Below are 14,089 nucleotides of genomic sequence, written 5' to 3'. Positions count from 1 at the left end.
CGTTGCAAGACCCTGCAGGGATCGTGACAGTCTGAGCGGAGCCGCTGAGGGGAAGAGGAGAAGATGGAACCGCACGTGAGAGATGTCGGAGAGGCTGGGGGACAGTCGTGGTTCGGTGCCGATCTCGTGATGCTGAATCAAGGGAGACTGCGCAGTTCTTGATCAGCGAACATGTCGAGGTGAAGTTGGCGATGGGTGTTGACATTCTTTCTTCAACCTGTTCAGGAAGGAAGACAAGATAATGCAAGGTACCGCAGCAAGTATCGTACGAGGGAGAGCCTCCAATCATTTGGTACAATTCTCCTGGACAGTGACTTCCCATCTTTCGAGAAAATTGCCCAACACTGCAAATGGAAGCACCCTCGGACGGTACCTATGTAAGGCAGGAAGCAGGTTCCCCGCCGTCTCGCGTACCTGCCCACACCATTCAGTCATGCGGACTCGGTCCAGTCCCTTTCTTTCCCCTCCATCCCTTCCCCTCCTTCCCACCAGACTCGAAAGTTCCCAAGTCCAGGTCCTTGTCACTGCAGCCACAAATCACAAAAAACACCACAAACGAGGTCGCTACCTTATGCAGTAAGGCATGTACACTTGTACAAGTCACCAATGGAAAGCTCGGCTGCCCCAGTCAGCGCAGGTCCCATGATGGTCACTTCCCATGCTGGCATCTTCCCGGAAGTCCAAGCAATAAGCGCAGAATTCTCTGCGCTTGCTGCATTCGCACACTGAACACACTCACTTGCTCACACTTACCTACCTTACCTTGCTGTGTACATAGTAAGGTACGACTACTTGTACTCCGTAGTCTCACTCACATGCAGCCGACCTGCCTTACAAGGACGGGGTCTACAAGCTCAAGGTAGGAACGGGCCTGGACTGGCTGTGCCTGTCGTCGGCATCTCGCCCACCCTCATGCTCATGCTCATGACTCTATTGCCCCTCGCCTGGCAAGCTCCTTACTTCTTTCCCACCAAACGGAACAATGGACGACGCTGGAAACTATCAAAAGGGCACTCGCGCCTACTTTGGTGCGCCCCGGATTTCCACGTCCTCTCAACTCTCGTCTCTTGTCTGCATTGCATTGCTTCGCTTTGCATCTCGCATGCTTCTTTTTTGACACAACACTTCAACTGTCCCACTACCATCTGCAAAATCACCTTCGGTGTGCCGCATACACCGTGTACACCGAGATCACTTCATTGTCTTGGCAAAGGACGGACTCGCTTTCGGATCATTCGAAATAAACATCGCAATCTCCAGTAAACGAGCTGCCGACCTATTTCGAGGCTTCCGCTAGACCACTTGCTCGTCTCTATCCCTACCTTGACTCCGTCTTCGCGACTTCGCCTGTGCACCGGGTTACCCGATTACCTCACCGTAAGGATACACATCCATTCACCGGTATTGTCGCATCGACGTCAGTAGCCATGGACGGATCCGACAAGCAGTGGGTAAGTCAATGGCCTGGCCAATTTCCAATTCACTTCTATATACCCTGGCGCACCGCGCACTATTACAAGTGCATGTTGCTGCTGTTGTTAATATTATCTTTTTTGCTCATTTCCCGACTGCGCGCTACTGCCAACATCGTCATCGCCCACGGTTCTTTTTCTGTTCTCGCTTTTCTCCACATTTCCGATCCCGTCACCATCGCATCTGCGGCCTTATCATTGCCCTTCTAGCCCGTGTCCCAACGTTCCAAATTCCGTCACTCCCGGTCACCCAAGCAAGTCTCGGCCCAACCAGTCACCTTGTTCAAGTGTCGTCAGCCTTGGTCGAAGCCGATCGTCCCGTCTCGCCCATCCTTTCTATCCTGTCAGGGCACCCGACGGCCCCAGCTGCTTGCGCCCGAACTTGTTCTTCAAAGCCACCCTCTCCGTCCAAGCTACCCCTGCCAACTTAGATGTGCTGGTCGCTAAGGTACGGACGGGTCCCCTGCAATGCACGGCTCAAGCCACCCCGACCACGCTGCTCTAGAGTCCCTTCTTGCGTCACTGCCCATCCAATCTGCCGGATTTCCAAGAACAGCTCCGAACTCTGCCTCACATCATTCGTACTGCAGCTAAGCCCTTGACGACGTAAATAATACGGGTCCCCTCCACATAAGCATGCGCGGCCTCTCGTTGCTCTTAAACTTCCTATCTCCTCATGTTACTTGACCTTGAATCACATTTGTCCTACCATTTCACATCCAACTCATCAATTAACTCAACTATCGTAGGCTAAAGCATATTTGCTCGACCCTCTTACTGCTCCCGAACCAAGCCAAGAAACAGGTCCCGGAAGCTCTTTCATGAACCCCGATCCACTGCTTCGAACTTTCTCGCAGAAGAAGAAAGGCAAAGAACCAGTTCAGAGTAGCGACAAGAGCCAGACCAGCCACAGAGCTCACAGTCGAACCTCATCGTATCCCACTCCGCCTGCATCCGCAAGCCCAACTCGATCCAGCTTTCACTCATCCAATCCGTTTTCACCGACTTATCAACGCGCTTCAGTGTCACTCTCTAGAGGACCTGCTTCTCCAACATCACCATCTTCGTCAGGCCATCCCCCTGGCCGTAGTACCAGTGTTCGAAGCAACGGTCTCCGAAGCCCGTCTTCGCCAAGCAACCGCTTCCCACCAAGCACAAGTGTCACTCGGAGCATCAGCGCACGCACTCGCTCTATCGCTGAGGCAAACGGAACCCAACCCGATTCTTCAGTACAGCGCAGCAAGAGCGTGAACTCACACCAAGGCTCCAGCGGTCTTAGACGTTCCAGTTCCATCAACCAGAGGTTCCCCGGCGACATGTCTCACCGACCTCTAGACATGATCAAGCGCGAGCAGCGCGCCGCAGACCGTGCGCCGCACCTTAGGACACGCAAATATGGTCCCGTGACGGACACCATTGATTCGCTCGACAGTATCGGCGGCGTATACCATCACGGCGGCCCCTATGATGCCACTTTGGCATCCCGCAACCGCAACAAGAGGTATGCGCCCGTTGAGGCTGTGAGAGAGTCCAATATGGAGGCATTGAGGGCTACGCCTCGTGAATACATTCAGGATTCCCTGGACAAGCATGTGCCGTTGCAAGGTACCGGTCTCATTCCCGCCGGTGGCACTGACATGAGCGGCAATGTCATGAACTATGAGGAAGGAGCCGATCTCATGCGTGAGCCCAATAACCAAGGCGGCGCTTACAAAAGATGGGATGGAATTGTAAGTCGACACGAGTTCTGAAAACTTGCAACGTGAGCTTGAGACTAATGAAAACAGCAATACCATCCGGATGATCTCAAGGGGAAGGGAGAGCCTTCTTACACCTACGAGAGAGACCTTAAGGAGAAGAAGCGTATGCGCAAGGCGTCTCTCGGCAACAGCCCCGCAGAATACGAGATGCGCTCCGGCATCAACGCCCAGTCACGTAAGGACAACGGGGCAATGGTACGTCAGCGCAGTGTCAGCAATGCTGCAGACGGAAGACCCGGCCCCTCCGAGTTGCCTCAGGGACATTCCAACAGCGCCGACGTCCATCGACAAAACAGCACCGGCAAGCATTTCGGCGACAGCCTAAAGCGTCGTTTTGGTAGCATCCGTCGCAAGAACCACGCTGCGGCGTAGAGTAGGATTCGATCATTTCCTACCGTATTGTGGCGGCTTTAAGATTTAATGTTTCAACAAACGCCGACTTTCACCAGCATTTCAAATAGTGTCGCTTGCTCCGGCACGTGTACGATTTAGGGGTCTCGTGCCTGAACACAGATGCCTCATGGCGGGAAAATTGTTAGAGCGAAGACAGTGCGCAGTATGCATTTCACTGTCGATGAGCCAAGACGAGATGGAGACGAGTTGGCATCCCATTCTTCCAAAGAGCAAGAGCCTGCAAATGATATACCGCATCATCAAAAGAAGCGGGAGATTCCTTAGTTGAAGTAAATAGTATACCCATTAGTATGATTTTTTTTTAAACATCTTCTACACCACATGTGTCAATCATCGTCCTACATACTGCTGTGCGCGCTGCGATAACATTGTTTCAAAAAGTCTTTGTCGGTCACAGGTATGACGCCTTGAATGAAGTATACTACACGAGCGCTACGCTTTGCTCTATCTTGAATGTTTGCTCATGACCAGAAAAAAACCATCAGCAGCTCCTTGTCTTGTTTTTCGTTCTCGAACCCCCCATTCTGTCTCTCAACAATTCGCCAAATTCCAAATTATCACCTCGTTTTTTTTAGATCTACCTAAAAGAATGGCTGGAAAGATTGTGCTTCTTTAAAAGTAGGCTATCCCGCTCCATCCCAAGACACCTTCCAACTCGCCCCTGACCTCGAGGACGTCGCCATAGCCGCCCTTGCCGGCGACTTCGAATCTTCGCCCGGCGCCGAGCTCGTTCCAGCGGGCGAGGAGCGCGCCGTCCACGATGCTGCGACCCGCGCTGGTGTCGACGCCGGGCGTGCGCGCGTCGAGGGGCTGCAGGCGGTGGGCTTTGGGGTTCGTCGCCGCGGCCTGGGGCACGGCGCCGGCGATGCTGTTGGCCAGGGACGTCAGGCGGCGGTAGGCTTGTTCCCCAAGGGGATTGAGGGAGGCGAGGGCGCCTGTCGGAGAGGCGAGGAGGAGGGTCGTAGGCGGGTTCTTGGAGGCGTTGGCCGGCGACGGGGACGCCGAGGTTCGGGGGAGGGAGAGGGTTGCTGTTGGGTGGTTTGGTGCCGCAGAAAAGGAAGCACGGTTTAGAAGGAGATGGCCCTGGAGTGATTTGGGATCTGTGAATAGTATTAGTTTCTAGGGCCATGGACAGTGAATTAGTGCTCAAGAGTTGGACTTACGCTCCGGATCGAATTGCATCACGTGGATCACACCGTCCTTATCGCAGACGACAATATGCAGCTCGTCGCTGGCAACAACAAAGTCGGCCGTCGAGACCTCGAATTTGCCCGCACTCTTGCCAAATAGCATCATCTTGTACGGCTCCTCGGCATACCCGACGAACCAGACGCCCTTGAAAGCGTCCGTCATGAGACAGTAGCCCGTGCCGCGGACCTCGCGGACCGCCGTCACGTAGCAGTTCATGTCCATGAAGGCGACGGGCAGTAGCGTGCCGTCCTCCTTAAGACCACGCACCATGCACTTTTGTCCCTGGGCAACGAGCATGAGTCCTTGAGAACCGACCTCGCAAATAGCGGTGACCGCGCCGCGGGGGATCTCCTCCTTCGCAACGAGCTTGAGCTTCTTATTTGTCTCCGGGCGGCCGGGTTGCGGAACGACGGGGACAACATCGTAGACGAGGATACGGCCGCGGATGGGTAGGTCCTCGCCGCGGTTGATAGCGGTACCGATGGTGATGAGCATACGGCGCTCCTTGGTTTCTTCGGAGACTTCCAAGTGAAGCGTCTTCATGCACATTGCTACCTCATGCTGCTCGAGCTCTACCGTGTCGATGACGGACCAGGTAGTAGGGCTCATGAGCTTAATGATGCCGCGTTCAGTCCGGGGGTATATGGTCGTGGTTTCCTTGGCCCACTCCTTGTGGTAGTCATCATCCTTTGGCAACTCAAAGGCCTCAGAGACACTACACGCAACGGCGTAGGTCTCCATTGGCGGATGATAGGCAATCAGGCCAACCGCATCTCCCACGGGAATTTTGCGCACAGAAACGCCCAGTTCGGCAAAGTTTGCATCCGCAGGGAGCTGTGTGACTCGCGTTTGGCCCTCGGAGTCAGCGTAAATGAAGCCGCGCTCGCAGCCCTCTGTATGGAATGAGCTCATGCCGCGCACACCAATGCCCTGCAGGCCGACAACCTTCGGACTGCTCTTGGCGGACTTGATGATGAAGGACGGCGAGGCCCCAGGCAAGAAGACGGTGCTGTAACCATTGATGTCGCTGCAGGCCCGGAGTGGAACAAACCGCGGTTGCTCGTTGGCGTCATCGTCGGCAACTTCGACTGGACTCTTGGCAAGAGAAGGATTGTTGAATTTGCGGAAATGAAGAGTCTTGGTCAGACCAACGGATTCGTCCTGTTTCGTGGGACGAAGCGGCTCGTATATAGTGAGATCGTCATTTGCATGACGGAGCTGTTGTTACAAAAAAATTAGCGCAAGCTACCAACTCCTTCAAAGCGAGAAGACTTACGATGAGGTGTGGTGAGGTGGCGGTAGCGTCCCCAAGGTCGGCCATCAAGATTTCAGTCAGCGTCTCTTGGACGGTGCCTCGCCTGACTGCATAGTCTGCAGAGAGGAAAGGAGGGACATAGGTCAAGCCGGCAGCAACGTAGACTGGCTTGGAAAGGTCAGGGAGAGCGTATATCTGTCAGTAGGTTAGCAAAACGTGTCCCGGCTGGATAATGCCTGGTACTCACATAGAGAGCCCCTGCCGCACTCAGCAAGAACATAAAAATGCTGTGGTCTTCTGTCGCGGCCTCATCTTTTGGCCTATGGCCAAAGAGACCGTTCGTGTCTTTATACAGGCATCCGGCAAGCCACTTCGTTGAGAGGATAGTGTCGTCTTCTCTTTCCATCTCCTCCAACTCACAATTGCTGTCGATCTGAGCCACCATAATGCTCGAGTCGTCCCGGATGAGGAGAAGATAAGGGTCAACGATGCTGGCGCTGATCACCCGTGGCTCAGCGCCGGTATCCTCATCGAGCATCGGAAGGATTTGGCTCAGCCCAAGATCTGAATAACGATTAGCGACGGTAGCGAACACCTCAGACAGAGTGCAACACGACTCACCTCCATCGTAGCACCGTACTTCCGATTTGAGAACCTGAATGATCCTCAAATGCTTCCCCATAGTACCCGCCTCCACTGTAAAGCCAGCCGCGGGATCAAATTCAGTCCCTGACAACGCCTCAAAGCCTGCGCCAGTAAGAGCATAAACGTCTGACGTCTCGTATCCATCTAGATCGACCTTGGAAACAATCATAAACTTGTCGTATATAGATGAAGCGTCAAACTCGCTGCCAACTGCGGCATTGGCCCCCTTATCGCCCTGCAAGGACTTTGGAATGGGTTTCTGAACGCACATGGTCCAGAATCCTCTAGCCTCTGGGAACTCGAATTTGCCAATGACCTTCGGCTGGATGTTTTGGTTCATGATAGCAACAGCGCCGGCGTTGCCCTTACCCACCGCACAGGCGAGCTGCAGGTCAGATACGACACCGATTGAGTTCTTCTCTTCCTCGCTATCTGGGACGAACGCTTGTTTGCCCGATACCATATCCTTGATGGGCGCTATGCTCAGCAAGGAATCGTGAATGCGGAAAGTCAAGTCTCCTCCTTTGGAAACCCCATTGGCAGTCGCACCGGGTTGAATCGCTGTTGTCGTCGTTTCGCCATACAGATCGTCGTCATCGTCATCATCCATATCCTCGTCTTCCAGGTCGTACTCGAACGAATCGTCGACCAACCGTGTTTTTTTGCGTGCATTCTGCGTCTGCTTTCGTGTCCAGCCGAGAACAAGTGAGTCACTTCCCGTAGTTCCTAGGAAGAAAACATTCTTGCTAAGCTTCGAGATGGAGGAAACACTGCACTGGACAATATTGCCGCCAACTTCGGCTGGGACAAGCTTGACGCTGACCCCGGAGACTGTGCGTCCGTCAATCTTGAAAGTGATGATGGCCAGTCGTCCGTCGCTCAGGACCATGAGCAACTCCCCATTCTCCGCAGACATGAGTTCAATGTAGCAATTCTCGAGCCGCAAATCCAGATCAGACTGATCTGCAAGAGGGAAGTTTGTGGTTTCCTTGGTGAAGGCATTCACGGCCACACCATTCGGCTTTCCAGACTGATCTATGTGGATCAACTCATTCGTGCCAACGAGTAGAGCGCCACCGACGGGACCTGGCAGGGCGATGACTTTGAAGAGATCCTGGGGAAGGTTGTTGACGGAGAGAATCGCGGTCGAGGCCCTCTGCTGTAAATCGAGCGTGAAGACCTTGTAAGAGAAGTGATCCTTGCGAGGTAGGGTGTGGGAGCGGCGTTGTGTCGAGGATATGATGCCAAAGGTAGGCTCTCTGTACTCATGCAAGAAGGCGAGGTGCACAGGATGAAGGAGACTGGGATCAAGCTGCGGAAGAGGGAGGACGTATGATGTTGAGTATGGTACATCTGCTATGTTGCTAGTTCCATTTGTGGCCGCTGCAGCTGACGGCTCTTTTGCCGGCCGAGGTCCATCCACATCTTCATCCCAGTCATCCATATCTATGTCCTCATCGATTTGCTTGAAGGGTAGAAAGGCGATGTATCTGGGGCCAAACCTGAGGGCGGCGCATCGCGAACCTGGATCGGCAGCAAGATATGTGCGGTAATTGTTCAATGGACCGTCGAATGGCGAGCCCTCCAGTTCTTCTTTCTCGTAGTAGTGGATAGAGATATCCTCGAGTGCGTGTTTCTCGGGATCCCACTGGACCAAGCTCAGCCTGGCAACTCTTGTAGCAATCAGGAGAGCTTCACCCCCTGACTTGGAGTGTTGCAATTTTATTCTTGCCAGTCCCGTCACAATACCAAATATTGGGAATTCGGCGACAAGCACGAGCTTGGTGTTGTTTGATCGGTCGGCGCGAACCAGCATGCCGTCGCCGCCCAGGAAGGAAGACTCGAGGCCGTCATCGTCGTTCAATCGGCGGTCGTAAGGCTCGTCGGCCCTGGAAGCCTGTTGCTCTCGGGTCTGTGATGTGTCGACTTCGGAAGAAATAGTCTTTGTCGAGAAAATCTGCAGTAAAGAGCCCTTTGCGACGACCAGATTATTGCTTTGCGCCGAGGTGAAGGGCAAGCTGAGACTGTACTGCACACCAGTGGGTGGCGTGAGCTCTGTATAGCACTGCATCTTGGCAGCCTCAGTCAATTGCCCCCAAAAGTCTTGCTGTCATTAGTGTATGAGGGCGATGTATAAGATCGTGGGCTTGCAGAAGCGCAAGGCAGGACGTTGTCTGTCGCAAATCAATCGAACAATAAGGTAGCTCCCGTCCTTCCAAGAGCTCTCTAGTCGCGCAAAAGCCCATGAAAGCATGTCACGCATTCTGATTGGTGAGATCTCGGCAGGCGGATCAAAGAAAGAGCCGAACCTCCGGGGCGTCCATTGTTGTTTGCGCAGGTGCTGCCACAGGGCTCCAGCGGTCTAGACCTCAACACTTGCAGCACTCCCCAGTCCCCCGTGCCCCCTATCAGCATTGTGACGCTCAGGTGCAGCACACTAAGGCAGGCAGGCTGGCAGGCTACCTTCCTGCGTAAAGATTGACTGGGAGCTGGGGCCTCGCTAAACCTGTCGCCACAGCAGGAGCTAGCAGCTCAGGCAACTCTGCTGCCCGTGTTACGTCACCCGGCGCAACCTCTTCTGAGGCATGCTAAGCTAGAGCTCTCCAAGCACCGAGGAATTAAGCAGTGAAACAATGACGATGCCCACAGCTCAGCGCCAGCTTTATTGATTCCTCGGAAAACATCAACAAAGGTCTACGGTCCAAATAATCGCCATCGAACGCCGCAACCATACGGCCAAACCACGATTCATCATGGCCAACGCAGGCCTGCTCCAGACCAGTCTCATCTGGGTGGCTTACGCCGCCGCAGTCGTCTTCTGCCTCCTGGCTGCCATCATTACCACCTTCACCTGGCAGACGCCCCGGGAGCGATCCGCTATAGTCAGCATCGTCGCTATTGTCAGTCTAACAGCCCTCCTGGCAACTGTCCTTCTGCTGCCTGTCGACATCGCCCTCATTTCATCCACAACACACGCGTCGCTTGGCGTGAAGAAGGACTGGGCTACCGAGGCGCGAGTTCACGATATCCTTCAAACATTACGCATCGTCTACTACTCCCTCTATAGCTTCGATGCTCTGCTGTGTCTCTTGATCATCCCGTTTGCCTACTTCTGGCATGAGGAATACGATGAGATTGAAGTCGAGGAAGGCCGGTCGTTCGGCAGCCGCCTCATCAGCGCGCTGAAGTACACACTCGTCTTCGTCATTCTGGTCCTGATTCTCTTCTTGGTCGGCTTCTTCGTACCAGCAGCTGGTGATCACAACGGTGCTCACTGGGACCTGGATTACTTCAAGCGCATTCTGGTCCAGAATAACGGTCAAAAGGCGCTTGCCTTTGCTCTTGGACTCCTCGTCACCCTAGGAATTCTGCTGTATGTCGTCTACACAGCAGCTGGACTGGCCCTGCTTCCCATGTCCTTCATCAAGTCTGCGCCGTCAATTTCTGCGCCCCAACTTACCGAAAGCACCGCAACCGCTTTGGAGCAGAACCGGGAGCGCCAGCGCCAGCTTGAGATGCGCAATGCCGGTCGTCCTGAGGGTATGTCGTCCAAGGACAGGCGTGAACTCGAGGCACTGGTTCGCGAGGAGCGCACTTTGACGCGTCGCGAGAGACTAGCAGCCGAGGCCTCCGGAGAAGGTCGCAGCACCATTTACAGATTTTGGCTCAAGGTCTGCGCCGTCTTCCGACCCATCAAACTTCTCGGCGGTATCCTACTGCTCTTGCTTTCCGTCCTGATCTGGGTTTCCATGTTGATCACGGGCATCGACAAGGCAAAGAACTCCTTCTGCAAGGGCAAGTGCGGCTATATCCTGGGTCACATCAACATTTTCCAGCCCATCAACTGGATCTTCATTCAGTCCGCCAAGGCCTTCCCAATTGACTATGTATTGATGGCTCTCCTGGTTCTCTTCTTCTTCAGCAGTTCAATCACGGGCATCGCCACCATCGGCATCCGGTTCTTGTGGGTTCGCATCTTCCAGATTCGCAAGGGACGTACTGCGCCGCAAGCCCTCCTCATTGCGACAGTCATGCTAGCCCTCATTATCCTTGCCATTAACTACACTATCGCAAACATGGTTGCTCCTCAGTACTCCATGTACGGCACTCAGACATACTGCACAGCTCCTCACCACGCTGGCGAGACCCCCGACTGCAAGGACAGGCCGGATTATCTGGTGCAGTGCTCTGAGGCTTTGGATCCCGAGGCCCTCAAGGTCTGCACGCCTTCCATCATGGCCGAGTTCCTCAACCGCATCGCAATCACGTGGCCCTTCTTCGGCCTGGTTGACTTCTGGGCCCAATTTGTCTTCCTTGGTATCTTCCTCATCATTTTCGTTACTGGACTCTTCCGCGCCCCCAAGCTCAACGTGTCCGAGGTTGACGAGGACGCCGAGGAAGATGAAGAGGAGGGATTGCTGGCAAGCACCGGTCGCAGGTTCGGAGCCACGTGGCAGGATATCACGGGACGCACGAAGAAGACCAGTTACGGTACGCAGGAGGGAAACAACGGTGCCGGATCCTCCGAGGCCTAGTTAAGTCGTAGGAATGAATACCCTTGATATCAGAAGTATTGTGCCGACCATATACGGGAAGGGTTGTAAAACAAGCACATTGCATATCATTGACGGTATGGGAAGCGTGGAATTTGTATTGGAACACGACACGGGTCAAGGCACACACACGATGGCGGGAAGGGAAGGGGCTGGGTCGGTAGTCTTTCATTTCGTTTAAGCGACACAGAATGCACAAACATTGTTTACATGTTCTCCTCATGACGCTCCTAGCATGACCCGTCTTTCGCTATCCTTACCCGGCTTGACAAATCGGACGGCCTTGTGCGTCCGGTCGTCAAAGGCCGCCGCCGGACCGACATGCATCTCGTGCCAGCATCTGGTGCAGTAGACGTCCTCGCAGCCCAGGCACTGCAGCGTGACGTCCTCCAGACAGACCGTACACCACGTCGCGGCGTCTTCGTCCGTATAGCCCGTCTTAGACGTCAGACGCTTCTGCTTCACGGAGCGGTCTGCGGGCTGGAAGGTCGGTACGGAGGGGAGACCCATGCCGCCGCCGCCGCCGCCGTCTGACGAGGGTCCCCCGAGACCGCTGAGCGCGGCCATGCGGGCCGCGATGTCGTTGTTAAAGTCTGATGTGGCGTCGTGCTTGGGAGCGCTGGATGGGACGGAGGGAAGCCCTAGGTCGGGGAGGCCACTGTCGCCGCCGCCTTGGGCTTCGTCGTCTGCCTTGGGGGCTGCGATGGTTGAAGGTACAGAGGGGAGGGAGAGCCCCTTGCCGCCGTCACCTCCACCCTGAAGATCTTCCCGCGAAGTATCTTGGCCCTCATCGCCCGACACTGGTGCAATAGGGTCACGCCTAGAGTTGTACTTCGCCTCCTGCAGAGCCTGTGTGAGCAGGTCATTCACCTCGCGGCCCATTTCCCCGCCATCCGAGTCATCATCAGAGTGGTCCTGCCCATTGCCCCGGGATGGGTCGACCGAAGTCTTCGAGAGTTCTTCTAGAAGGGCGTTCACCTTGGCGGACTCATCTTTGGGGTCGGATTGCCACTGCTGCGGCGCACCACCAAAGTCCTCATCGCTGAGCAGATCCTCGAGGGTCTGGTCATCTGTTTGTAGGAGGGGATCGACGTCATCATCCCCCGCTTCTACCGTCGGAGCCGCCGGAGCCGGAGCGGTGGTGGACGACGGCGCGGACGATCTCGAGGACTGATGCTGCTGCTGCGGCTGTGACTGGGGCGGTGCTGTTGCTGCTGATTGTGGTCCGCCCGTGTGGGACCATGCCCGAGATGGGGACGCCGGAGACTGCTGACCGAGACGAGAGCTCGCTGGTGTGGTGACCTTTGCGGACTGCTGGGGCGGTTCCTCGCGCTCGGGTGTGTTTCTCAGAGACCTCAACCGAGCGGCCAGTGCGTCCTCCCTCGAGGGCGGCTTCGCTGGCTCGATGCCCGTGAGGGAGACATTCAGGGCACTTGTAATAGAAAACCTTAGCAAATTGGTTGTCCCGAAGATGCCGGTGGTCTTTTCTTCTTATTTACTTTGATGACCTGTCCAATGACACTCCGGGACTGCCGCCTTTCAGCGCGCTCAAGCGGTCCAGTAGACTCTTGTCGGGGCCGCTCATGTTCAAGGCCTTTTCTGTTTTCCTTCGGACCTTTGGATCTAAATTTGACCGAGACCGAGGGAATAGGTAGGACGCGGGTATAAGGGTAATAAGGAAGGAAGACTTTGATCAGACAAATTGAATCCGAGTAGACGAGACCCCGCATATCGGTGTGATGAGTTGAATCGAATGAGCTTGTATTGATGCGAGGGGGTTTGAGGTGTCCGCCCGATTGGGGAGGCAACAATGATTACTATGCAGGAAGCACGAGGTCGGAAAGGTTCGAGAAAAGTGGCGCAAGGCAACTCGCGAGGCATCCAGGGACGAGAGAATCAATGCTGAAGAATATGGGGCCAAAAGTTCCACCTCAACTGGCTCTGGGGTATCAAGGTCTGGTACTGATAGGCTGCATTGATTGTACTGCTCGTACCAGTATGACCAGCATGACCTTGATGCAACAGTGCCGGTGAGCAAGTCAGATCATGAGAGTGATGGGAAGAGGGTACGATTGCCCGTGATGAGACCTAGTTTCGATAGCAGGCACGTTGGCACACTGAATGACGAAGGTGAGATGAGAGGCGAGCAAGTGCGAGCTGTCCGCTCCGCCAACTGGGGCGGGCGGAATGTGATGCACTGCGTGCACTGCCTCAATCAACCTATTGGAGTCACTGCTGAGCGTGACAACCACAGCATCAAATAAGCTTGAATAAGCGAGATGGCTGGGCACATTGTCATCCCTGGGCTCTTATTAGGCAGAAACTTGTGTTGTGGCGGGTAATGGCTGTGTGCCAAGGTACCTTTCAAGCTTGCTCTTTGGTTGCCAAAGTCCCTGAACTAGTCCTCTAGCATCGCCCGACTTTGCTTAGATGCTCGAGATTCTTGCCCACTAAATTCCCAGTTAGTGATTCGATTTTGTCGATTCCGTATAGAGGCGGCAAGGCGTGGTAGAAAGCAAACGGCGTAAGGAATGATCTATTGAACTAGACAGATGATCGCTCACAGCGGTTCGTGGCGTAGCTTCTTTCCACTTTGCTATAGAGGGAGGCACGGGGGGCTCACTTTTACCCTGTTGGAAATGACCTCGACTGCAAACGGACGGCGGTGTGCGGTGAGCGACTGCGTTTGTCGGTATGATTTTGATATCTTGAAAATTGTGGATGGGTAACCATCACAAACAATGCTTGGTGCCTCGGTGGCGCATGGGGAAACGCCGTCTCCGAAGCTTATGCCAGGGC

General features: G+C 54.7%; 5 protein-coding genes across 5 annotated transcripts; 3 read left to right on the top strand and 2 right to left on the bottom strand.

The window, feature by feature from the left end:
* The first annotated feature begins 1,361 nt into the window (after positions 1-1,361).
* Positions 1,362-2,098, top strand: BDZ83DRAFT_8456 (uncharacterized protein). Its single transcript, XM_060515952.1, has one exon. The coding sequence runs from the start codon at positions 1,460-1,462 to the stop codon at positions 1,901-1,903; it is 444 nt and encodes a 147-aa protein (XP_060371939.1). The 5' UTR covers positions 1,362-1,459; the 3' UTR covers positions 1,904-2,098.
* Positions 2,099-2,788: 690 nt separating this feature from the next.
* Positions 2,789-3,604, top strand: BDZ83DRAFT_746285 (uncharacterized protein; the record flags this gene model as incomplete). Its single annotated transcript, XM_060513244.1, has 2 exons — positions 2,789-3,202; positions 3,260-3,604. The coding sequence occupies 2 exons, from the start codon at positions 2,789-2,791 to the stop codon at positions 3,602-3,604; spliced, it is 759 nt and encodes a 252-aa protein (XP_060371938.1).
* A 654-nt stretch (positions 3,605-4,258) lies between these two features.
* Positions 4,259-8,808, bottom strand: BDZ83DRAFT_564444 (CPSF A subunit region-domain-containing protein; the record flags this gene model as incomplete). The annotated part of the gene is made up of 5 exons (XM_060503642.1): positions 4,259-4,746; positions 4,810-6,055; positions 6,114-6,287; positions 6,340-6,656; positions 6,714-8,808. The coding sequence occupies 5 exons, from the start codon at positions 8,806-8,808 to the stop codon at positions 4,259-4,261; spliced, it is 4,320 nt and encodes a 1,439-aa protein (XP_060371937.1).
* A 313-nt stretch (positions 8,809-9,121) lies between these two features.
* On the top strand, positions 9,122-11,489 carry BDZ83DRAFT_597087 (LMBR1 domain-containing 1). Its single transcript, XM_060506883.1, has one exon. The coding sequence runs from the start codon at positions 9,491-9,493 to the stop codon at positions 11,270-11,272; it is 1,782 nt and encodes a 593-aa protein (XP_060371936.1). The 5' UTR covers positions 9,122-9,490; the 3' UTR covers positions 11,273-11,489.
* BDZ83DRAFT_8445 (uncharacterized protein) lies at positions 11,391-12,966 on the bottom strand. The gene is made up of 2 exons (XM_060515951.1): positions 12,790-12,966; positions 11,391-12,737 (listed from the first exon to the last, which is right to left on the bottom strand). The coding sequence occupies exons 1-2, from the start codon at positions 12,873-12,875 to the stop codon at positions 11,510-11,512; spliced, it is 1,314 nt and encodes a 437-aa protein (XP_060371935.1). The 5' UTR covers positions 12,876-12,966; the 3' UTR covers positions 11,391-11,509.
* Positions 12,967-14,089: the final 1,123 nt, after the last annotated feature.

Source organism: Colletotrichum acutatum (genome assembly GCF_030867785.1).
Source record: "Colletotrichum acutatum strain CBS 112980 chromosome Unknown BDZ83scaffold_1, whole genome shotgun sequence".
NCBI classification, from domain to species: Eukaryota; Fungi; Ascomycota; class Sordariomycetes; order Glomerellales; family Glomerellaceae; genus Colletotrichum; species Colletotrichum acutatum.
The sequence above is the reverse complement of the archived record's forward strand: the minus strand, read 5'-3'. Positions and strand labels throughout refer to the sequence as shown.